Source organism: Leopardus geoffroyi, chromosome A2 (genome assembly GCF_018350155.1).
Source record: "Leopardus geoffroyi isolate Oge1 chromosome A2, O.geoffroyi_Oge1_pat1.0, whole genome shotgun sequence".
Classification (NCBI taxonomy): domain Eukaryota; kingdom Metazoa; phylum Chordata; class Mammalia; order Carnivora; family Felidae; genus Leopardus; species Leopardus geoffroyi.
In genome coordinates, this window is record NC_059331.1 from 149,038,297 (window position 1) to 149,065,352 (window position 27,056).

Sequence of the window (27,056 nt, forward strand, 5' to 3'; positions counted from 1 at the left end):
AAATAAAAACATCCTGTGAGTAGAAGCTAAAAGCAGGAAAAAGTTTTATAAGACTTTAAAATCAATTTAGTAAATAACAATATCGATATTAATTGAACACCTGTTAAGAGTGCTACGGCTATAAAGGTGGCTAAGACACAGCTCATGCCTTAAGGGGGAGACGGGCACAGGCAACCGCGATACAGACTGCAATGTAAAAAGGGCTTGAGTTGTACAAACACAGAGGGAGCAATTAATTGTGTTCTCTTTTGGGAAGGGGGAGATGCGGGGAGGAAGTGTCAAGGAAGGGCTTCAGAGACACTAACATCTAAGACAGGTCTTGACAATGGAGTTTACCAGGAGCAGATGGTGAAGGTGTGCTGTGCTATGGGGGCAGTGTGAGCACGCCTGCAGAAGCAGGAAGGTGTGAGGCATGTTCTCTCTTTAAGGAAGAACTCTGAGGTCCATGACAGACTGCGGCAAAAGATGAGGTTGAGGTCATGTCAAAAGTTATTTTTATATTGTGCTTTAATATTGTAAGTTTTGGGTGTTTGTCCCAACTTCTATATAATGATTTATTAGATACTGTCAATTATTCAGCTTTAAAGCAGAAACTTATTTCACTTTTAATCATATGGATCAGACTGATGGATGAGTATCTGGAGCTTGCAGGGCAAGCTGTTAAAAAAAAAAAAAAAAGTATTATCAGTTGCCGCTACTTATCACTGCAAACCAAAATCATCACAACACTGTGCAACCAAATAAAATTTGGGTGCTGAGGATGACAGGAGACTGAGGCCACCACCCTTAGCCCCTATTTTCAAATGTTGTGTTCATGAAAACAAGTGTCTCTGTCTTCCTGATAATAAGCAAAGATTGTAAATAAGCTTAGAAACTACATTTATATTTTTAAAAATACCCTTTATCATTTGTAAGTCTGATGATTCCACCCAGGATTTCATTTGAAAACAATCCCACTCACTGGTCCCCAGAAGTGCAAAAGCTACTAAAGGGCCTGGGAGAAAGCTGTTCTTTCCAAGGTTTCTGTGTTCCCACGTCACTATGTGGATCTACATTTTTTCACAGAAACAAGGTTATACTCATGATTGGCTTAGCTTTTAAAATCCAGAATGTAGTTTATTTTTTTTTAAATTTATTTATTTAATTTGGGAGAGAGAGAAACAGAGCACATGAGCAGGGTAGGGGCAGACAGAAGAGAGAGAGAATCCCACGCAGGCTCTGTACTACCAGCACAGAGCCATGATCTGAGCCTAACTGAGCCATCAAGGCACCACTAAAATCCAGAATGTAATTTAAACACACACACACACACACACACACACAATTTTTTTTTCTTTTTGCTTTTTTTCCTTCCCACACCCCCTAATCTCCAGTCTTTTATTCTTAACTGCAAACATACAGGGGTTAAATAGGTTTTTGAGGACTAACATAATCACAGGTATCATTTTTATTTCTGGAAAAATTATAGTCCAAATGCCAAGCAAATGACTTCAGAAGAAACTTCAGGAAGAATTTCGTTAATGCATTATAGACTACCAACCTATAACTGCCCACAATCTCAAGGTAATATTAATATTCTAAAGGCAAAACAAGTTATTAGATGAAAACTATACTATAAACAATAGCTGCATTTATCCAAGCACAACCTCCCATGTGCATTCCTAACTAAATTATGTGTACAACCTGGGATGTTAAAATACAATTATTATTTTGAGCAGTGTTGCTGTTAGCTAATGATTTGACAGAAAACATGTGTCTTTAAACATGTTTTTAGAGGCATGGTACATTCTCAGTTGCAATTTTATATGTCCAGGGATTATCTCCAAAGAAACCATACACTGAATTATATGATGGACATCAACTTAAAAACACACAGAGTTCACTCAACAGAAACCTGAACTATTAATGACCATCCCAATTTGCTAACTATTGATAGCCATCATGGGGTATGCCAAGAACAAGAATGGCCTTCAGTTAATTCCTAGTTAGCATCTCTGTGATTATCACCTTCCATAGATACAGAAGACATACCTGGAGGTGGGGGAGGAGGAGAGGTAACTTGCTAAAACAACTCAATTGCAAAATGTGAAGGATAAAGATTATACCCAGTAAAATTTCTGCTGACATGGATATTTACTATTCCATTATAGCTATATTGACATTATGGAATGTAACAATTACGAGACGTCCTAAGTGGGGGGAAAAAAACCCAGGGAGACCAAGACCCACAAACAAGAGAAAATGAGCCTATTTTCTTGGTAGTTGTTATAGCAAAATCTGTAGCATATTAAACATTCTCTTTTTCTTAAATCTACTCTCTAGAAACTGCATCATACAAAAGGGGAATTTTATGGCATGAGGTACAAATAGATGTATCATTAATAAGAACAGATCAGCTTTTTGAAGAACATGGCCAAAAGCCTAGCACTGGGATCTTTTAAAGATCTGGCCTTAATGCACTCTCTGGAGCAATGATCCTATTTTCTTTGCATCACCAAGTTCCGAGAGTGTATTTTTCATTTGTCTTGTCATCAGTTCGGAAAGGTGAAGATGTGTATACATTTTGGTTTTCAATTCTCCTATTAAATCAGCTTCTCAGTGCTTCAGTCTCCAAATGCTCCAAAAGAGGTATGGATTGACATTTCTGCCAAAGGACAATTTTTTGCTCTGTAGTTTTTCCCAGAGTTAATGGAAAAAGTTCTACCACTAATCTTTTCAATTCACCTCTAGGGAATTATAAACCAGCAGCAAAAACTCTAAAGGTTGTGCCAAAATGTAATATTTTTAAATTACACAAGTCAAAAAAGCTGAAAATTTTCACAAAATGGGTTTTGCTTTTCTTAAAGGAGAGACACACACACTTGGGAGGCCAGATTTAGATTCACATTGTAATAAAACCTCTAAAGTTAAGTAACCTAGGCTCTGCCAACTCTAACCCCACTAGATCTGTACAGAAATTGATCCTCTATAGGGCTGAGTGTCTACTATATGCCCAGAATGTTACCTACGTTATTCATCACCCCTTATTACAAACCCCATGGGTTATTACAGGATATACATTTCCTACATCAGCAAAGAGCAGCCCAGTGCCACACAGTAAGGACTGTCAGGGTTCAAACTGCACCCATGTTATAGGAACAAAAGTACCAATTCCAAAAGATTTATGTACAAATTCGTTTCACTGCAGTAGTTTTGTTTTGGTGTTTACACCACTCAAAAAAAAAAAAAAAAAAAACAATAAATAATCTGAAACAAAACCGAGTGCCTGTCTGTAGGGGATGGGCTCCATGAATTCTGATGGGTCAATGGCATAGAATAATATTAAAAGAATGAGTTGGAATTACAGGTGTTGACCAAGGAGGATATATCCATAATAAATTAAAGTCAAAGAAAATACATATGGCACAATCTCATGTGGTTTTGTGTGTGTGTGTGTGTGTGTGTGTGTGTGTGTGTGTGTGTGTGAAAAATAAAACGAACATCTATATTTATTGTTTCTATGGGTAGACATAAATGTGGAAGGATTACTATCAAACTACAATGTCACATGATTTGCTTTTAAGGGGTTAACCTGGAAGAAAAATGAAGAAAAAAATTACATTTGCCTTGTTATAAAAAAAAAGTACTACCTTGATAATTTTTAAAAATCCAATAGCATTTATTAATTTCATATTCTTTTCACACTAAGCCTCTAGGATGGATATCAAGAGGCAAAGGTTGATTACAAAATGCAATGGGAAGGAAAAAGAGTTCTTATTTATCTAATAATAATACTAGGATCTTATGGCAACATAGGAGCTAATTTTATATGTCTTGGGTCCATGCAATCACCGTTAGACATCAATCAAAAACCACATACCCAGACAGACCGTATCTGAATAAACCACATAAAATTTGCCTTTAACACACTCTTTGCAACATGCAGAATCTGGTATCATGTGAATTCTTAGTATACCATTCAAAGAGATCACGCCTAGGAATATTTTTAAAAGTTCACCATTATACCATTTCAGTTAAAAGATGATCCCATAACTTGGTCTGCAGGGACAGTGCTAAATAAGGAACTGGCATACTGGCTTTTGGTGTTCCTTTATCTGAAAAAGTTCTTTCTCTGCTAAAATGCCCTAGGATTTCCCCACACAGCATCTTATGAACCAAACGTTTCTTGAACTCTCTCTTCCCTTTGTTTCTTTTCAATCAAAACTGCTCTTTCCTGTGGCCAGTCTCTTAAAGCCCTGAACTTTGCAAAGAGACAGTTAATGAATTAATATGTGCTTATTTTTAAATGGGTATTAATAATGTTAAAATAACAGTAACTAATAGTATATAATAACTTGTGATTATAAGAAGCGCGCACACACACACACACACACACACACACACACACACCAAACATTACCCTTGTATATTTGATAGAAGATGTCTAAGAATAATGACCAACTCAGAAGGCATAATCCCATGGTGAGAATTATGGGCACGAGGTATAGGAGATATAAAATATATATGTATTTTGGGGGCACCTGGGTAGCTCAGTTGGTTGAGTGTCTGGACTCTTGATTTCGGCTCAGGTCATGATCTTACGGTTCATGGGATCGAGTGCCAAATCAGGCTCTCTGACAGCATGGAGCCTGCTTGGGATTCTCTCTCTCTCTCTCTCTCTCTCTCTCTCTCTCTCTATCTCTATCTCTCTATATCTCTCTCTGCCCACCCCCTGCAACCCCTGCTCATGCTCTTTCAATCTCCTTCTCAAAATAAATAACTACACTTTAAAAAATATTTTCAAGTAGGTAGGATTCTTGGCTGAATCCTCACATCTTACTCCCTCTGCTTTTCACAACATGGTGTGTGAAGTCTGACTCTCATCTTCCTTTATAGCTTCATATTCCATCACATCTCCCTCCACGTTCATCACAACCATTTCCAGCATCCGATTCCCTCTTCGTGGAAAGCTATTCCCCCTCTTCCTACCTTTTGAATATCTCAAAGTGGAAAGACCCAGCCTACACCAGTCACCTCCTCCTGCAACCCAGATTCCCTTCCTTACTCCTATAGCATTTTGCCTGTACCTTTCTATCAGCATTTACCCCACTTTAGTCACTTGTGTATTAATCTGCCTCCCCCATATATTCTACAAGTGTTTTGAAGTCAAGGATCATAACCTCGTCATATCTATATGTCCCGTTTATAAAAACCACCAGGAATGTATGAGATATGAGATACTCAACAGTTTTTCTTGAACAAATGTTATAGTTTCTGTGTGAGGTTTTGACATCTCTGTAGCAGAGCTAATGATCTCAACAAGTGCAAGACCCCTGAGGACAGGGACTCAAAGTTACATTTCTGCATTTCCGGTGCCAGCAGCGTTTGGAGGAGCATCAAAGGCCTTTGATGGATGGATCTGTTGACTTTAATGATGATTTAAATTCTCTAAAGCAAAAATGTCATATTAATAATCTTTCAAAATAAATAGACATCACTGAGCTCTTCACTGGGGAAAGAATCCCAATAAATGAGTATGGCAGAATCCACCAATTGAAAGGACCTCCAGGACAGGGCATCAGTGCAATTGGTCTGCCAGCGAAATCCACTATCTCAGCTTCAAAGACCTCAAAAATACGCCCAAACCAACGCTCAACTAACCAAACCAAAACCACATATTATTTAAGTAGTGACAAAACACTTGATTCCTGCTTCCCCTCAACTAACGAAGGATGTCTGAAAGATGGATTCTACACCCGACGATGTCATTTTCTTCTTTACATTAGCATCTTTTGTATCAGAGAAACACCATCGTGAAAAGAGCCAGTTAATTGTGAGTAGCACCAAATGAGCTGTGATGGAGGTGTTATGAATGTGTAGCAGTGAAGCCTGGTGCAGAAAACAGCAGCATCTGGGCGTGCAGCTTGCAAAGTAATGAGACTGTGATGATGCGCTGGCACCGGGCTTTGAGCGCTTCATCTTGCTCAAGAGCTCTGCTGGGGAAACAAAGGTGAGAGGCATTGACCTCCTTCCCACAGCTTGCACGAGCACACAAAACAGTAAAGGATCAAGGATCGAGGCCCTTCTCTCTTCTGCTCCTTGCCAACACACCCCTTTTTCAGAACTGATGGTTCATAGTTGGGGGCCCAGCATAAAGCAGGCTGAGCAAGCTTCTGCCATATGAAGTGTCATGTCTGAACATGTCTACAGTAATTGGCAATTCATTTTTCATCCTGAAGGCAGAAACAGGTGTATGCTACCTTCAAAATCCCAATCATAAACCACGCTGAATGTGCCTCTCACACAGGCAGCTTTGTTGAGTTCTCTACCAGTGGCGGGCTGGTGGACTTCAGAGTCTCCAGGGATGTGGATGTCTCGCAAACAGGTATGTGTGTAATCCCAGAAGCATAAGAGAACAAAACGAAGAGCAAATGGCAGCAAATTAAAAAAAAATAAAATCCCACCACACAACAGCAGCCCTTAGTCTTTGTTGTGTTAATACTGTAATTGGCAAATAGCTGACTTCTTTATACTTAAGATCCCTACAAAGCATGTTTAACATACTGAAAACGGAGGTTTGAGCCCTCACAAAGGAGTACAAAGCCAGATGTATCACTTGCACAGTATTTCTTGCCAGCTTCATCCAGAAACAGTAGCTGAGGTGACTTTAGAGAGGAGCCAAGAGCAAAAACGCCCCTTAATGAGCGCATCTATCAATTTTCAAGGGACGCAGTTGATTACTAGCATTTAGACGTATAAGCTCACAAAAGGAACACGGCAATTTAACTGTTGGCCACTGAATGAGAAAGCATATAAAACAGCTTAAGGCAGCCATGTGAGCAAGTTGGGGATGCTTGGCGACACTTGAACATGGGAACATGTGTGCTTCCGTTTCAACATGTAGAAAAGGGCCAAGATGCAGGCTTTTACAAGTTCTGAAGCATTTTGCCAGGATGCAATACATAGTATGAACAACTTGCTGCCTCGGGTTATTATATTACCAAGTACCAGTGTTACTGTATAAATGTTTCATTTATAAATAGCGCCTTCAAAATCCCTTTATCAAAAATAACTTTCAAAATGTAACCAGGTCTATCTACAAACAAGACTCTTAGCTAATGAGGAAGAAAGTATAATAGGCAAATGTAATTTAATAATGGGGAGAAGACTAATTGTTAAGAAAATAAATAAATAAAGCAAAGCACGGTTTACTCCTATTTCTACAGCATTGAAACATACTGAATGAACGGTCCTGAGATAAGGGACTCTAATTCTAATGAAAACAATATGATTATGGACACAATTAGAAATCATAAGTTTCTTAAGGCTGACTAAATTCAAGAAACTTAACTTATTTTACCTAGGGCAAATTACAGTTAGAAGTTGGGCACTCCTAATATTTGGGGCAATTTTTTCCCCTCATTAAAATTAATTAACAATGACTTTAGGGTGCTTTAAGTATAATTACCATTACGAAAAAACTGCACTGATCTTAAGTGTTCATATTGTAGTAAAAATCATATGTATCTGTATAACCATTACCCAGAAAAGAATACTCCCGGCGGTTTGGAAAGTTTGTGTCCCTTTCCAAGCCAATACCCTCTACCCCCATCAACCAGTGTGACTTCGGTCAATATAGACTAATTTTTCCTATTTTTGAATTTCATATATATGGAATCACACAAATGGAAGGACAGACACATCATTGTTCCTGGCTCCTGGCTTCTGTTTTGCCTAACATGTTTCTCAGATTCACCCATGTTATCCATGTATCAACAGTTTGCCTTTCTGTTTTTGTGTGGGTTTTTTTTTTTTTTTAACTGCTGATAGTATTCTATTCTACTGTATGAATATACCACAATTTGTTTATCCATTCTCTCACAGAGGACCATTTCGGTTGTTACTAGTTTTTGACTACTATGAATAAGCCTGATACGAACATATGTGCACAAATCTTTTCGTGGATGTATATTTTCTTTCCTCTTGGGTAAATACCTAGGACTGGAATTGCAGGGTCATAGAGCAAGTGTATATTTAAATTTATAAGAAACTGCCAAACTTTTTCAAAAGTGGCTGCCATTTTATACCTCCACCAGCAAAGGATAAAAGTTTTGGTTTCTCCACATCCTTACAAACAATATTATCAGTCCTTTTGGTTTGCAGCATTCCAATGTTATAACTCACACGGTCCGATAACTAACGATGTTATTAGCACCTTTCACGTGCTAATGGCCATCCTTATACCTTCCTTTGAAGTGTCTGTTCACATCTTTTGCCTATTAAAATTTTTTTTTTTCTTAATGGTGTCTTAAGATGAACAGAACTTTTAAATCATGATAAGGTCCAAATTATCAACTTTTGTATTTTGTATGCTTATGTCTTAAGAAAAGTCAAAAGAGGCAGCAATGAGAATCCTTGATAGACTGAAACCATGAGACATCTCACTATAAATTATCATGTCAAAAGACCTATAGAAATGTATGCCTAAGTAGAATTATCCTAGAAGTTCTGGTTTCGATTTTACTACCAGGGTTTGAACCCCAGGCATGGTGAAAGGGCAACTACCGACATCTATAATTATCTGGTTGAAGGCAGGGAGGCCTGACAGTATTTGGAACAGACTTCCCAAACTATGAGATGATAAAACATAATTGGATCTCACAATATGGCTGAACCTACACAACTTCTCAAAGATTGTCCCGAGAGCTATCATTTTTATGTGTAGATAACGGCTTTGATGTAATTTTTAACCATGCTCAAGACATAAGATGGTTAACTCTGCAACCTTGACAAAAGGAGAGAATTGAAAACCTACATCCTAGAACTTTCCCGGACATTTTAAAACATGGCAGGTCAGTAAGACAATAATTAACTCTAATTGGCCCTCCTACAAGCTTCTCTCCTTTCTACCTGGAGCTGAGTGGCACTCAAAAAGCAAAATAACTTTTTCTTACTTTGAAAACATCAAAGGAAAATCAAAAATTATTTTCTACTGGATCCTTTAAAACATAAAGGACCTCTAGTCAGAATCAACAAGAGGAACAAACTTCCAAGTCCCAGTTAGAAATATCTTTTGGGAGCTATAAGCTGTATGGTTGTCTAATTACCCAAAAAAGCAAGGATCAAGGAACACATTCCAAAATACCACGCACTCTAGAACTCAAAATGTTCTCATTTAAATATTACAATACAAGGAAAGAAACAAGCTATCATTTTGGCAGAATCTTCATTTATCTGAGTGTGCAATTAATATTTCATATAACCATGTAGGGTATGCTAGATTCTAAATGGATTGTATTGATTAAGGAAGAAAGCTCAATGCTAATGTTCTTGTAGGGGAAAACAGAAACCATTTGTTATCTCGCGTGGAACAAATCATGGATTCAGGAGCTTATGGCCACAAACCTAAGGGCTACAGCGAGACTGGTTAGGATCGTTTACATTTAACGCACAAACAGGTTCCATTAAAGTCAAGAAGATGCCCAAAGCAACCCAAACCAACCGTGATTGCCACAGCTGGGACCCAGAAGAGAGTTCCAGGTCATGGATAGGATGTGGCGAATGTGACTGGACCTTTGGTGGATTCTGTCACCACTTGAGGCTCCTGTACATCCTACGTTGACATGACGAGGAAGTTGCTGCAATGACCCTCTCGTGACCTTGTGACCAACTGCCGATGCTCAAGTGATGGCTGCAGTCTGGGTTCTTTTTTGTGAAACAGACAATCCTGTCTATGGTTTGCATCCCTGCACCTGCCCTACGTCCCAATCTCCTTGGCCACTCTGCCCTGCCCCTTTCAAATACAGACACCCTGGACTGAGTGGAATGCTGTGAGGGACAGTTTAGGAAGCAGAGGGAAAAAATGCAGATTAAAAACCTAACCCCCAAGTAGTGTTAATGTTTCTTACCACTTACTTCTGTTCCCTTAAAAAACAGTGCAGAGACTAACTACAGAGATCGAAACCAAGGAACAAAAGGAAACTAAATAACTTAGATCTGATTAGAAGGGTCTCAATCTTAAAGGAATTTTAAAAAGCATTAATCACCTAAGGTTTCTTTGCAAATCTAACCAATCCTAAATGCCTATGACATGAAATGTTTGTCAAAAACTGGTGTGTTCCCAAGCAGACCTCACTTTAATTGGAACTAATTTGTGGTTGGACGCAGTTGGGATTTTGGGGGGAGGGGGGTGGAAAGGGAGACAGACTCCTAGCCGGAGAGGTGGCAAACTACTTTGTACGTACCCCCTGATGAAGGACAGAAGGGCAGCCGCACCATCTAGAAGATAATTCAAATGGCAGCCAGTGTCTCAGAACTGAATACAACAACTACTTACAACCCTCTTTAGATGAGGCTCAATGACAACGTTCTTTTCCTTCTTTCTTAACTTTTAAACCTTCTCAGCTTGGATGCCCTCAAGAGAGTGGTGGTTATAGTTTCCATTTTACAGATGCAAGAGACAAGCCAAAGATGTAATAAATAACCTGCCTGGGGAACTGGTTGTTGGAAAAAACCAAGCCCATGTTTCAGCCAAATGTGTACTTGCCATTAGCTTCATATACAAAGTATATTCTTAAGCTCATAAACCTTGTTTTTCAAATTCTGAATTGAAATCCTCTACCAGTAACACATCGACAAACTCTAGACGGTACATGAAATACTGTGCAAGTTGACAAAAGTGAGCCGATGTTTTTTAAAAAACAACAAATAACCCTAAACTTCTAAATAGGCTATTGTAACCAAGTTTATACACAAAGGGTACAGGTATATTTATTTTATCTAGAATTTTGCCTCTTCAATTACTAAGTCTCTTACTGAATAATCAAGATGTTACTTGGCTTCAAGGTCCTTAGGGAATAAAATGTCACCACTGCAGCTGCTATATTTCCTGCTCACAGCCTTTCAAATTAAGAAAAGGGAAAGGAGGGTCCAATACAAATGCAGAATTTAATTAGTTAGTAAAAGCCCAAATCCTTGCTCAAAGCCCTGTTCTTCCTGCAATATCGCATTCTTTTCTTCTTGTGTAAACTTTTCATTATGAAGGAGACATCTTTATAATACAATAACTCTAGTTATAATGTAACTTCTGGTAACATAACTCCTGCATTAGAAAAGACAGCATGTTCAAGTAATGTTGTTTTAATATAATTTGTGTTCAGCAGAAACCAAGTCAACTTGGTCATTTAGAATTTGATCAATGTGAATTAGTGTCTCACTGAGATAAACCATTTGATCATTTAGAAATTGATCAATGAGAATCAGAGATAAAACATTTATCATGTACATTTGGTCTATCAGAGCCATTCACGCAGCACTAAAGTACGTTATAAGTAGACATCAATAAGTGTTAGAGACGATGTGCGGGGGACCTGTCAGCTGCAGATACAAATACATGTCCAACAGTATATAATTTTAAGCCTTTTGATAAGGCAAGTTATTCAATAAGGCAGCTGAAGTCACTGAAAAATTACTGGAGCTCAACTTTGGAGAAACCACAAAGAGCAGCACAGCGAAAGTAAACAGCTCAAACTTTCTGAAATAAGTTTTAATTAAAAGTAAAAGGTAAGTAACATAAATTTACTTGGCTAAACTTCTAGACGAGTTTTGAGACTATTAATCAGAGCAAACTTTGTACCTGCGGTACAATTAGTTCTATTAATCTAATACTTCCAAGTTGAAGTCAAGTTGACGTTCAGGCACACTGGCTTACGCATCTAACAGAATTATAAATTTGCCAGTCAAAACCTTATTTAATTATTTCACGGCCAATTAAGCAGGATCTTTAAACACTGTTGCTTAAAACTGTCCATGATCCCATGTGTAATTATAGAGAACACGAGAAACACCTGCTGATACCACTGGCCTGTCATCCTCAGCTTCTCTAATTCATTTGCAGTATAGCTATTAAAATCATACACCCAAAAGAGAAACAAAACAGTACGGCCAGTGTAGAGGCGCAGAACTTGCCACCCCAAAATATGTCCCTCTGGCATAGGATTAGTTTTGGTTGATCATTCGGAAAAAACACACGCCAACGCACGAGAAGATCCGGAAACCAAGGAGCAATTACCCTCTCGCAAGAGACGTACCCATGCATAAGGGAAACCTCCATGGGTGGGGGGAGGTCTCCCTTGCTGTACCAGGAAGAGGGGGGATGACTCAGTCTGTAGAAAGTCCTCTCTCAATGGAGAAGACAATGACTTAAGTCTGCATAACCACCTCACCCTTGTTGACTGTGCTCCTGTAACTGATTCTGTACCTCTAACATCTTTTGTCTTTAGCTGAAGACAGACAGTATTTAAGTTGATGCTTTGGGCCATTTTGGAGAGTTACTCAATTTTTCCAGGTCTCTTTCACATATACATGTCGCTACTCTTTGAGTTGTGTTCTCCTGTTAATTGGTTTTACACAAATTTAATTATTCAACCAGCCAAAGAACCCAGAGGAAGGGAAAACTTTTCCACCCCTACATCAGTCAAAGTGAAACCTAATAAAAGCAAAACAGTTTAAAGTTAAAGGATTTTACATTGAAGAAAACTTTGAATATATGGTAATACTTACAAAACCCATTTTATCTCGAGGAGTTTTGCACAGCACTCCTCAGATACTCTAAAATCACCTCAACTTCCTCCACAGGGTGACTAATCTTTTAATACTTTGTAAGGATAGCCCAGGCTTCTTCCACGAGCCTAAATTTATAAGTCGGGCTTCAACAACTTCGTTCAAGGATAAAAGTGAAAACCCCTTCTGAAGTCAGGCACACAAAGGAGTATTAGTAGTGCTCACATCCAATCTCAGAATCACACTCCTTCATCTTTCAAAGAAACAGAAGCCACGCTGAAAAGTTACACTTCTAACAAAAGGATTCCAGAACTGTTTTCCACAGACCTACATCACTTCCCACATACACATTTTCTCCTTTCCGGAAGGTAGAAACGGGCCACTTCATTATCTAAGCCAGGATGGGAAAGAAACATCAGTCGTCTTTAAAATGCTTTTCATTTGGTTGATAGCGCATGTCTTCACGAGGTTTTCCGCTGCCTTCAACATATTCCTATTTCTTTGATATGTGCTTTTACATTTGCTTGATATTAGCTTTTATATTTAAAAAACAAACAAACAAACAAACAAACAAACAAAAAAACGCGTGGAGCGCCTGGGTGGCTCAGTCGGTTAAGCATCTGACTCTTGATTTCAGCTCAGGTCATGATCTCCCGTTTGTGGGATGGAGCCCCGCGTCCAGCTCTGCACCAACAGTGTGAAGCCTGCTTGAGACTCTCTCTCCCTCTATCTATCTGTCCCTCCCCTGCTTGGGCATGCTCTCTCTCTCTCTCTCTCTCTCAAATAAAGAAACATTAAAAAAAAAACCCTCATATGTACAAAATACACTGGTAACAATGGTTCAGCTTTGCAGGTGTGGCATTCAAGCCCTACTGAACCCCAAAGAGGTCTGACTATGACAGGGATCGTGAAGCAGGGCCCCTGCAGCACTCTTCCCCTACTGCTCTGCCAACCCCTCAGGGCGCCCTAGGTCCCCAGGGCTTCACACTAGGTCACCGGGTCTCCAGCTGGGCTGGGGGCTTCCTGAGGATAAGAACCCTTTCTGTTACCTTTTTTGTTTAACATCATGTAGATTTTGTCTGGAAGCATACAGAAACTTCTCCTGTGGTGCACAGCTGCGTAACTTGAATGGACATAATAATAAAATTATATCATCACAATATATTTAACAATGAAAACTAATAAAATCAAATACGCCCTGGGCATTTACCTTGTGCTAGACCAATGCAAAGCACCGTCAGTGTAACATTACTTGATGTATTAGTTTGTTTAATTAATGACCTATCAGGTGGAAAATAAGGATTAATATGGAACGTAATTCTCGGTATGCTGAGCTATGTGACACAGTACTAGGGTCCTAGCAGCACGTAACTAAGAATTAGCACCATAAATGGCTCTATTTAACACATATTAACAAAGGGTGATAAAAGGTGACTGGAACTGCCAACAGTGACTTTTTAGTTGGACTGGGTGAGTAACGGTTACCTTTTGAATAAAAGCTAGACGTAAAAAAAAAGAAAAAAAAAAAAACTGCTGGGTTTGCTAAGTGATTTGGGTTTTATAGATAAAATCTTAAAGCGATTGTGGTCGGGAAAAGTTCTTGCAGGAAAATAAACAGCCCACATTCTTAATCTCCAAATTGATTCTTACTGAAAAAAATGGTGAACAGTATTTTTAATAACTTATTAGGGACACAATTATTCCATTACAGTAGAACTAATTTGGGGTTTTTCAGATGCTCTCTATTGTAAAGTTCTGTCTTCCTCCTGCTCTCTCTGGTGGACTCTGAGTTCCACACTGGCGAGGTCCTACCTGTCTCCTCAGAGCTATGTACTCAGAACTCGGAGGGCATGTCACACAGGAGCTCTCTGAATGAATGACGCGGCAATAAAATAGGAGGAAAAATCCCATTAAATCTAAAGTGTTTCAATGGGTTCCTGCCAAAACTATAAACTGAAAGACTGAAGGGTGAGTTAATATTTAAGCATCCTTAAAATAATTCCATTAGCTATCCTGGCGGGACGCATGGATGTGACTGGTGTTTATCACGTGCCACCTCAAATGCTCTTAGCTTTCTTTCTCTTTACAATGATTTTGTGTGGGGGCGCCCGGGTGGCTCAGTCGGTTGAGCAACTGACTTCGGCTCAGGTCATGATCTCACGGTTCGTGGGTTCGAGCCCCGCGTTGGGCTCTGTGCTGACAGCCCAGGGCCTGGAGACTGCTTCGGATTCTGTGTCTCCCTCTATCTCTGTTCCTCCCCTGCTCCTTCTCTGTCTCTCAAAAATAAATAAACGTTAAAACAAAACAACTTTATAATGATTTTGTGTGCCCCTCTATCAGGTGAGTAATAACACCCTTGAAATTGCACTTTAAAAAGCTTCCATCTCCTGTAACCAAGATGCACCCAAATGAACACTCCCGTCAAATAAAATTAACTAAATCCTCCCCAAAGTTCTTCAGAGCCTGTTGAGATCAACAATGCTGAAATCAACAATGTCATGCAATGAAAAGGATACAGTATACTGCCTTGCAAAAGACTGAAGCCGCCAGGATTACCTGAGATGCTCAGGTCTCTAAGGAGAAACAAAGTTCCACTGAGTAACTTCCGTGCCTTCAAAGATGGTAAGCATCTCTTATAGTCAAGGCACTATCTCTTCCTACGCATGAAGCTAACAAACTCACCACAAATCAAAATACAAACTTTCTAAGAAGCTCCATCTAGCAGGTAGTATTGGGCGGCGGGGGGGGGGGACTAATATAATGGAAGCCACTCTCTGAAAAACTAGCTCTTAAAACTCCTTCACAGTATGTAAAAACCTGGGGTTTTGTTTGTACCAGAGTTGGCCAAACTGCCAAGTCCAAGGGCAGAGTCTCCAAGACTGTCCCCACCCTGGCATCATCTGCAAGTTCAAGGGGTTCCCAAAACTGCTCCAGCCTTAATAATTCACTAAAAGTATTCACAGAACTCACAGAAAGTTACTAAACTCACAGTTATGGCTTATCATGGGAAATGACACAGAGAGTTAGCCAAAGGAAGAGATACATAGGATGGACTCTGGGAGAGTTCTAAATGCAAAGTTTCCACTCTCCTCAAGATGCTCTACTCCCCTGGCATCAACCTGTGACAATATGCACAGAGAATCAACCAGAGAAGCTCACCCAAATTTCAGTGTCCAGAGTTACACTGGGGCCTCATCGCATAGGTTTGCTTGACTGATCGCTCATGTGGCTGAATTCAGTCTCCAGCACCACTTCCCCAGAGATTGGTTTGACAACACATGGCCCAAAGGGCCCATCGTGACTAATGAAACACTTCCATCACTTGGGAAATTCCAAAGGATTCCAAATTCCCTCTCCCAGAAGATGAGTATATAGGCCAGACCTCTCTTTGGGAAAAGCCAAATTCTTTACCACGCCAAATGAGAGTAGAATTTAATAAAGAATAAGATCTTATAAAGGTAACAGAGAATGAAGCTGCTGAGGCTCTGATTAAAACTAAGTCTAGGGGCTCCCAGGTGGCTCAGTCGGTTGAGTGACAACTCTTAATTTGGCTCAGGTTGTGATCTCATGGTTTCATGGGTTCAAGCCCTGTGTCAGGCTCTGCATGCTGAGTGTGTGTGGAGCTTGCTTGGGATCCTCTCTCTCCTTCTCTCTCTGTCCTTCCCCCACTTGTACTCTTTCTGTCTCTCTCAAAATAAATAAATAAACTTAAAAAAAACAAAAACAAAAACACGAAGCCTAACCTCCAGCTCCATGTTGTCTTGGAGAAAGTAAGTCAGCAAGACATTTATTTTTGTGTTCCCTGCAGCCTCTCATTTGCCAGCAGGCTAGTCCAGGCTGAATGACATGGCAGCTGCACAGGGCTTTTAGGAGAGTGATTCTGTTCATCTAAAACCAGATTTACCTCTCTCTATAAAAATCGAGCCTCCACCAGTTTTCCAATCTGCTAAACCTCTATTTCTGGTTTTCCCTAGTGCCTAAATCCAGGTGTCACGGGCTGAAGGGGCTCCTCCCCAACCAAATTCGTATGTTGAAGATCTAATGACCGGTATCAGAAAGTGTATTTGGACAAAGGGTTTTCAAAGAGGTAATTAAATTAAACCGAAATCATTACGGTGAGCCCTAATGCAATGTGATTTATAAGAAAAGGAGACTGAGACACGGATGTGGAGAGGGAAGACAGGCCAACCGTGCGGGCACCCCGATCTCACACTTGCAGCCTCCAGACTGTGAGGAAATCAACTTCTGTGGAACCACTCAGTCTGTAGTTCTGTGTTACGGCAGCCCTAGCAAACGAATACACCAGTCACTCGCTAGTCCAGGTCTAATCTTTCAGTGACTTGCTTGCACCCCCTATCTTTTCTCTTTCACTTACATAGTCCTCCCATTTCCTACTACTGCTTCTTGTTCCTCACCCCCTGGTCAAGCCTCGCATCCACTGTCTGGTTAGTATTACCAAAGGAGCACGGAAATCAAGCGCTTACCTGGTCAAAGACCTTCCAAAGACTTCTTGCTACATGAAGACCAACTTCTTAGCCCAGCAGTTATCAAAGGACCGTACTGACTTTTCCAACTTCATCTTGCATGAGAGTCCCTCTGAGTCAAACCAATGATCTTAAGGGATTTGTCACCCAACTCAAGAACATGATTTTCCTTCTGAATCCTTTCCTTGCCACCTGTTCAATATTCCCCTTCAAGCCTCAACTGAGTAATTGTTTTCCTTATGATAACGTCATAGATCATTCTAGTCAGAATTGATCTCCTTTGATTTATCATAAATTTTACTTATTTGAAGAGCTACCCTCTGACAGTAAGAGGAATACCCAGGGTGCCGAGTCAAAGATTCTCATGGCATAGAGACAGAAAGGATAACAAATGTTACGTTATCATTAGGGGAAAAGATAAACCATAACTTGAAAAATACATATGTAGAGTACCTTTTAAAATCAAGTCCAGATCCATTTTTATATCTAAATACTTAAGAAAGCACATTAACCTTTAAGAGTGAGATTTGTGGCCCATTCTTTGAAGGTCTCTCCCTGCTGACCTAAAAAGATAATTCACTAACAAAGACAAAGAGGTTTGTCTAAATATACCTCAAACTACCTTAAAAAAAAAAAAAAAAAAGATTTTTTTTTATTACATTAAAGAACACACTAATATCCATTTACCATACAAATTGTACCACAGCAGAAAGTAATAAATAATGTTATACCTTAGGGTTTAATCATTTTATCAAAAGCTTATAAACATGCACCAGGAAGAAGGTCAGAGCCCAATACGATCTTTCAACTAAACCTGTCACAATACCTTTTTTTGCTTCACTAATTTGCACATGTGCTACTAACAGGGGTTACACAATAAAACTATTTATACTCTCAGGAAAATTCTGAATGATGTCTTCTCACCTAATGTGAGAACTGGCAGCAAAGGGAAAGTACAGGGCTACGGGTCACGGACACTTTGATCCATCAATTAGAACATTCATTTAAACATTCCAAGGATTAATAGAGGCAGCAATTTAACATCACCTTCATAATCAAGGGCAAGGTAAAGTCTGTGATTTAAATGCTTTCAAGGTACATGGGAAGAAATGAAAACAGCTTGAACATGAGAAAAGCGGTTACTCAAATTTGGACATGCCTGTCATTTTATTATATAAAACTGAATGGTCTCTATGATTCTATTAACAGAGATAGCAATTTCACATCACCTTCATAATCAAGGGCATCCCATCTTGTATAATATTATTCCAAATGAAAACTCTATTAGCATTGCTTTCAACTTCCCCTTACTTCATGAAACTGAGTTGCAACAAGCTTTCATCAAATGCCCTTTCCTTGTATTTGGAGAACATGGATGCACCTCACTACCCAAATACCCAAATACACTTCCAAGTATTCCAGAGGGCCCACAACAAGCCATCCACTATTCAAGAAGCAAGAACATTGTACTTTGATCTTGTCAAGGACGGGAAATACTGTAACATTATGTGTTAAAAACTTACTTGAACTTTGCTTCCACCTCTTCAGCTGCTTTCTGATATTGTTCGGTGGTGACTTTGTAGAATTCTGAGCTCTGCGGACAGAGATTGACAGTAGAGTTTTCACTACTCAAGAGGGCAAAATGTGAGTAAGACTTGCAGTTACAAAATGATACATAAAATCTTTTTTTCAGCCATTCAAGCAGTAGGACAAAGATTTCTTGCATAAGTGACATAGATACTTATTAAAGTGCACGTAAAGGTATCCATTTAAATAATAGCACATCTGCTGGTATACAAGTTGTAATTAGAGTAAATCTTCATTGTTATAATTCATCATTATTTGATCCTTGTGAGAAAATTCTTCACATATTTGCCTATTATTCCAATGTTCTACCTGGGATATTAAAGGTTCACTTCTTTTTATACAGTATTTTTGTCCTCAAGATGGATTCTTTACAGAGTAGAATGTGTTCTATTACCTTCACATGACCACAAGAGCATCAATATTTATAACAAATTAATTAGTAAGAACAGGGTATGGGTTTAGGTAATTTTTTTACCCCCTAAAAAAAAAATGTTTCCAGTATTACATAAATGAACACATAAACAACATAAATCAAGCTGCAATAGGAAAGGAATGCCTTTCCTGAGGCAGAAAAATTTAAACTCTCCATTCTGGCTGGCTACGTTGAAACCTATCTTACTTCAGGGGGTGGCCTAAATGACCCCAAGAGCCTTCAGACTCAATGAAATACCCTGCAAAACCCGTCCCAGGACAAAAGAATACTACATGATACAGTGGTCTATTGTGCACCTTCAATCCCTAATCACTCAGGTTACACATACATGACTTGGGGTAGTTTATTTTTTAATAAATCATTGTTGGTTGGTGAGAAAATGAAAATGAAATCCTCTTCACACCAGTGACCCCTCTGCATTTAACAATCTGGGTTGCCCAATGACAGTCACATCCAGGTTTGTTGGATGTAGATAAAATCAATAGATATGTGATTAGACAGCAGACTCGGGGTGGCTGGAGCAATGGACAGGTCACCATTTGAGATGATGAATGGCTCTCTATCAACCCAGAGTCCCCTACGATGCTAACATTTACTATAATCTTATTTGGGCTGCGATTTATCTTTCTTGCACCTGATCAATAAAGATGAACAGAACAGTTGTAAGGATCGATTGTAATTTTTTATCATTTTCAGGCACGAAGGTGCGTTTCTGACATGAAGACAATATTCATGCAGTGCTTCTGCATGTTTTAAAATCACACTGCGAATGACCAACTTCATCGGTCTATATGCCAAGAGGTTTTAATTCATCTGTAGGTCGCAAGCTACCAAAAGGCCTTTTGTCTTCCCAGATATTATAACCTTATGTCGTATCACACCTCCCTTTCAGTTTTATTTTATAAGATTTTTCTTTCCTTTAAAATACACACCGGTCACTACATGCTCTTTTGCAATGTTTGACTTGAGCTTTTTTGTGTGAACCCTTCTAACAAAGAGGGCAGTAAAAAGGCAGTTACTAACCTGCCACTAACACTGATGAGAAACGCCCCATACTACTATAATAAACTGTCAAGGGGGCGTTATGATACTAAAGTTTCAAAATGCTGGCAAAGCTAAACATCTTGATTAATGCTTTCAATTAATTTAAACATTGAAACAGTAATGTCCAGACAGAGCCAGGACAAGGCTGACAGATTTGGTTTCTGGTTCTGCTCTGTGACCTTGAGTAAGTCCTTCAAAGTCCCCTTGGCTTTCTTTTGTAACCTGTAAAATACGGATGAAGTAGCCTTGCTTATCTCTGCCAAAGCAGTTACAGAAATCAAATGAGATTGGCACAGGAGCTGTGCCACCTATTTTTGCAGAGTAAAGTCAACATACAAATAAAATAATTTTGGAGGAAAAAGCTAATTTGGGCAAAACTAATTCTGGGTACAAATTCAAAATGATCAAAGGCAAATATTAAGCTTTCTAACAAGAATGATGCACAAAAGTGAGTTCTGCCATAACATAAGTTAGCAAGCTCCCCTCTGCTTTATAATGCCAAATACAGGTAAAATTACTACTGATTTTGTCAAAGTTTCCCTAAGACGTTAAACAGACAAAAGACATGTACCTGTGCTGTCTGCAATCTTAGCTCTTAACTTACCAAGTTAAAGTTTTAGGCTTTATTTATGTCCTGTATTTCCACCTCAGTGGCCAGATTCCCACACTGTATAAATCTTTATAATGAGGAAAAGTCCCCAGGAGGCAATGCCATATAACAACTAAGGGAATAAACACAAATATGCCCAAGATCTGTATGCAGATAGCGTTTAATTCATGTAAGTATATACTTATTCATTCAACCAAATTAGAAACTTATTATCCAAATAATGTCCAACTTGGGGAAACAAGATCTTGATGATCTGAAAACTTCTTGAGAAGCTTTCCATCCGATATAAGAGAAAAGAAAAAGAGTCAAATGAAAGGTCATAAATATTGAGTTAAAGTTGTGGATAGTGTTACTGGAGTACAGAAAGAGTAGAGTTTCTCTTTTGGTGGCAGAAAATATTCTTAAAAATAAACAACCATTGGGGCGCCTGGGTGGCGCAGTCGGTTAAGCGTCCGACTTCAGCCAGGTCACGATCTCGCGGTCCGGGAGTTCGAGCCCCGCGTCAGGCTCTGGGCTGATGGCTCAGAGCCTGGAGCCTGTTTCCGATTCTGTGTCTCCCTCTCTCTCTCTCTCTGCCCCTCCCCCGTTCATGCTCCGTCTCTCTCTGTCCCAAAAATAAATAAACGTTGAAAAAAAAAAATAAACAACCATTAAAAAACAAAAACAAAAAGCTTGCCAATAAGCTTGCCAGCAGGAGAATGAATAAATACCGGGTATTCACACAGTGGAAATCTACACAGTGATGAAAAAGAATGAATTACACATACATGTGGAGCAAACACAAGCAAGTTCTAGATATAATATTGTAGAGTGTAATTTATGTCAAGTTTGGAAAAAATGCAAAATAATCAAATAGGATTAGTAAATAGCAAATTCCATGGATTATCCCCAAGTAGCAGCAGTTTGGTGGTGGTAGTCGGGGGGTTAGGGGCAGAACACCATCAAGAAAGGAAACACAGTGGGACCTCACTGACTTGTTATGTTTCTTAAAATGAGGTATACATAGCCAATTGTTATGCTGGTTATAAATGCCTGTAACATATACTAAAATTGTGTTACTCTCCCCCTCCTCAAAGGAACTAATTAACAACAAATAATTTAATAATACAGCCAGAACATAAAAATAGGGGTAGAGGGATACATGCTGAACAGGTTGGCTAAGTCAAGATTTTGTATATTTTCTTGAATGCTAACCTATTGCTGAATGTCCACAAATTACTAAATAAAAGCAATTTCTGTTGTGAAATAAGTATGGACTTACAGAAAAGGGGCAAAAATGGTGGAAAGTTTCTATATACTGTCACCCCCCCCTTCCTTTCACGTCAATGTCTTAGATAATCGCAGCACAATCATCAAAACGAGTAAGTTAACAATGCAACATTACTAGTAACTACTATTAACTAAATTGCAGACTTTATTTTGCTACACTTTTTCTACGAATGTTCTTTTTCTATGTCAGGACCCAATTCCAAAGGTCATCTTGCATTTAATTGTCACGGCTTCTCGGTATCCTCTTGCCTCTTAAGACCCCTTGACACTCCTGAGGAATACACCAGTTGGATATTTTGTAGAATGGCTGGCAATATGGACTTGTCCGATGTTTTCTCATTAGACCGACGTTATTATGCATCACTGGGACAAATATCATAGGGGCAATCGGCCCTTCTCCAAACTGGACCCTCAACTACTCCCCAAATTCTAGCTTCACAATTGCCTACCGATCCTGCAATGCTTCTACTCTGAACAGGTACTCACAGGTGGTAGAAATGCCCTAACTGGGGTCCCTGGGTGGCTCAGTCCTTTAAGCGTCCCACTTCGGCTCAGGTCGTAATTTCATGGTTTGTGAGTTTGAACCCCATGTCGGGCTCTGTACTGACAGCCTGGAGCTGCTTCAGATTCTGTCTCCCTCTCTCTGCCCCTCCCCCGCTTGCACGCGCGCTCTCTCTCTCTGTCTCTCAAAAATAAACATTAAAATTTTTTTTTAAAAAAAGGACCCTAATTTTCAGAAAGGCTGTTTGTATTATCTATGTTGTCTTGAGATGGTAGTAGGTGTGTATATGCCTCTTTTCTTATCAATTAGAAATTACCGTTACTTTAATGTTATTATGGTAGCTAAGTTTGTTGTTATTTGGTCAACCCTACAGCTTGTAGTAAGTACACACATCAATTGTGTTTTTGTCTGATCCTTTAAAAAAATTTGTTTTAATGTTTATTTAGTTTTGAGGGAGACAGAGACTGAGCAGGGGAGGGGCACAGAGAGGGGGAGATACAGAATCTGAACCAGGCTCTAGGATCCTAGCTGTCAGCACAAAGCTCGATGCGGGGCTTGAACTCACGAACTGTGAGATCATGACCTGAGCCAAAGTCGGATGCTTAACTGACTGAGCCACCCGGGCACCCCTGATCCTTTTTTAATAGCCACATTTTGAGAACAATATGGTCTGTGCTTCAAATAAGCAATATCCACATTCCAATTTTCAAAGAAGGTAGATATTATGTTATATATGTATGTATATAAAATGGCCATATATACCTGTCTAAATATACCTACCTACCTATCTATATGTGTCTATATCTCTCCCCTCCAAACTTTGTTAAAATACTTTCTTTAAAAAAAAAATGCTTTTTAATGTTTATTTATTTTTGAGAGAGAGAGAGTCAAGAGTGCATGCAGGAGAGGCAGAGAGAGAGGGAGACACAGAATCCGAAGTAGGCTCCAGGCTCTCAGCTGTGAGCGCAGAGCCCAATGTGGGACTCGAACCCACAAACCGTGAGATCATGATCTGAGCTCAAGTCGGATGCTTAACCAACTAAGCCACCCAGGCGCCCCCGCTAAGATGCTTTCTAAGTCCTCACACCATATGGGGTAGGGGAGAATAATCTAGTCAGATGACCCTAAGAAAAGAACCAAAAAGAACAGGCAGAGAAGGCTGCCCATAATCTAACATGGTGGTCTTTCAACGAAAGGACCATTCATTGCTTTGAGCATGGTCATATTGTTTTTATGACTGTAGGGTCCTTTACAACCTAAAATTTAAGAAGATTTACAACCTAAAAATTTAAAAACATTTAAATTGTAATTAAATTTAAAATTTAAAAATATTTACAACCTAAAATTTAAAACTCTCTTTCATTCATATTCATTCTGTAGTTTCCTGCTCCATCAACGGAGGTAGAATAGTTGACATGATTTGTCCAGTGGAAGCATAAATTTGTAGCAAGTAAATCTTATTTAAATCAAATATTAAAAGTCTGTTATTTTCTTACTTTAAAATTTTCTTGTTTGACATGAGCATTAAAACAATGTTTTCTATCAAGATTTCCTTTGAGAAAGGTAGATCTTGTAAATTCAAAGTAGAATAATGGTATCTTTTTGATGTTTCAGCGCTATCAAAAATCTAATAAAGGCTTGTCTTTGTCAAAGATTAAGTGAAACGAAGTTCCTAGGAAGTGACCTATCTCCAAAATAACAACATAATACTAGATATGGGAGATGTGCCTGTCCCCTATAGTAGAGGTCAAGGCACCACTGGAAATGACAGGCATTTTCGTTTTCTGTATTAAAACATTTTCCAATCTAAGGCACTAGGTACCAGTTACTAAAAACACAGGCAGCAGACTGAGTTGGAGAGACTGAATGCTCCACTGTACAAAATGTTTAATATATTTAAAACAGAATGTGTTGTCCACAGCACTCTGTACTCCAGTGAGCAACGTACTTTCCTTTGGAGCCATACTGCAAGTACACCTCCTTCCTTATAAAACAGGACATGTCACCGTACCCCAACAGTTCTCTCACCTCTGTAAAACTGGGACAGTAACAAAAATGGCCTAATAAAAATCTCTGGGAGATTAAATATGATAATTCATGTAAAGTTCTTTGAACAATACCTGGGACTCTATATGGTAAGCATTTTGGAATGTTACCTATTACTATTACAAATCATTTGAAGAGTACAAAAAAAAAAGTACAGAGTGTTGGGTAACTTTTTGCAAAAGCCATTTTAATAAACATTTAAATCTTTAAAACACAAATATCTTTTCTTCTGTTGGACCAATCACTGAATTTTGTTTACATGGCTCATCTGTTCTATTTTTCTGTTCTTTAAGATAAATGGGAAATGTGAAGACAATGGCTGGGCTGTACTGAGAATGTTAATGCCTATGAAAAAACTATAAATACATAGAGAGATAGTGACACTAGACCATATTTACAAAAAATAAAAAATAAACCAATAATTTTTGACCTTATCATCAATGAAATCCAATGAACCAAATTACACAGTAAAAGTACTTTTTACTGCCAGGATTCCCAGGGCCTTAATTCTTAGCATGCATTATAAATCTCCAAGATGAGAAATATTGCTCGTGATGAGCCCCAAACTGATTTCCCATGGAACCTTTTAATTCTGGAGCATCTCGAGAGAACAGAACTCCTCAAATGTTCCAGGAGAAACGCTGGGTTAAAGACAAGTTCACAACCACTATTTCAATCCTGCACTTCTCTGCGTGCAACTTTTCTCTTCCCAGAGCAACATTTTCTTACGGGTTACTCTTACAACTCATGTTCAAAGGGTAGAAATCAGCAATACTGGAAAATGATTCCAGGACTGATGGCATCCCTCTTTATGAAGTGCTAATAAAAAGGAGCAGCCTATTATCTTGAACTTTAAAAAGTTGAGATGAATTCTTTAAAGAAAACTGTTGCTGTACCTCCCTGCTGTTCCCTCAGTGCCCTGTGGCCACGTTTTCCCCTCTTTTCTGTGTATACGGCTCTTGGTGACATGACCTTGCAAGCTTCTCTCATCAAGAAAGGGTGGAGTCTGTTTCTCCACCCCTTCAATCTGGGGCATGCCTGTGACTTGCTCTGTCCAACAAAATGACAGGAGTGACAATGGGCCAGTTGCAAACATAAGCCTCTCTCTTGGAATCCTGGCCTAATGCCACATATGGAAGTCCAGGCTGAAGAGGGAGAGACTGTAAGTCACCCCAGCTGAAGTCGTCCTAGACCAGCCAAACCTTAGCCAACTCAGTGTAAGTGAGGGCGGTCAAATCCAGAAGAAGTGCCCAGATGGGTGATCTGCAGAATCATGAAGTAAATAAATGGTGGTTGTTTTAATCCACGAAGTTTGGGGTAGTTGGTTATACAGTAAAAGCTAACTGATTTATACCTTTGTCTGTGTTCTCACAGCACCATGCACTTCTAGCAAAGCACTTAACGCACTTACCAACCACGTGTTTTTACATGTGGTCTCTCCAACTAGTCCATAAGATCCCTAAAGGCGAGTATTTCATCCCATTCATCAACGTACGTAAAGCGTTCGGCAAAGTACGTGACACACAAAACTTACTGAAATAGTGTTAGAGTGACGCCATTAATTGTAAGCTGCATTCCAAAGTTTACTTTTATTTACAACAGGCTGGAACAGACAGAAGTTTAAGGTAACTGAAATACTGTAACATGGAAAAGTGGAACCCTATGTTTATCGTACATCTCTTACAAACGCAGCAACACTGCAGTCTGCTGTGGAAATGAAAAAAAGAAATGGCTATTGCCGGAGATTGTGTTCAATTACCGTCCCAGTACAATTAACAGTTCAAGGGACAAACAGCAGCTTGAACAGGTAAGGGGTTTATTTTTCTCATGAAATAACAAGTCCAGATGCTGGAAACCCAGAGCTGATGTAGGTGCCAAGGATTTTATCAAATGACTAGGCCCTTTTCTCTCAATTCCTCTACAGCCATGCTTAGCATTTCCCTTTTATTCCCATAGCCTCAAGATAGCTAGTGTACCTCCAGTTATCATGCCCATGGTCTAAGGAAGGAAGAGGAGGGAAGTGAAAAAAAGGGGAGAAAGGCCCTCTCCAGAGATCTGTGCTTACATCTCTCTGGCCAGAGTTATAGATCATGCACAACCCTGGCTGCAAGAATTTTTGTTTTCTCACTTCTACAGTAAGAAAGAGAAGGCAGGAGTTTGGAATTGGTGTTTATTGAGCCAATTTATCATACCTGCCACAGACAGCTGAAGTGACAGCACAAAATCATGCACAAAACCGTGTGGCTGATTTTGGATGCGGGTATTCCCAGTATTTCCTTCCAGCTGCTCTTAAACTTCAAATTTGGGGTATGGGGGGATGGATTTACACATCTGGTATCCTAATGCTCAAGAACAAAGTTTTTAGACAGTATAGGAAGGAAGTGGGAATCAACAAGAGTGGGCATCATTCCCACTTTTTGGGGGCTGGCCACGGCCCATGTTTTTGAATGTGTGACACTGCCATTTTCCATTTTCAGAAAGTTTCCCTTTAAAAGTGTATTTTTAAATGCACATGCACAGACACACATTATTGCTAGATTT

General features: G+C 39.3%; 1 protein-coding gene and 1 long non-coding RNA gene across 3 annotated transcripts in view; both read right to left on the reverse strand.

The window, feature by feature from the left end:
* Nucleotides 1–27,056, reverse strand: part of CHCHD3 (coiled-coil-helix-coiled-coil-helix domain containing 3) — a 280,779-nt gene that overhangs the window by 36,989 nt on the left and 216,734 nt on the right. For both annotated transcript variants that reach the window (XM_045495678.1, XM_045495677.1), the window contains one exon: nucleotides 18,548–18,618. In XM_045495678.1, the coding sequence (XP_045351634.1) occupies nucleotides 18,548–18,618 (71 nt within the window). The remainder of the gene's footprint in view (nucleotides 1–18,547; nucleotides 18,619–27,056) is intronic.
* Nucleotides 490–18,527, reverse strand: LOC123606894. Its single transcript, XR_006716550.1, has 2 exons — nucleotides 13,590–18,527; nucleotides 490–657 (listed from the first exon to the last, which is right to left on the reverse strand). It is a non-coding gene; the product is annotated as an uncharacterized LOC123606894 (long non-coding RNA).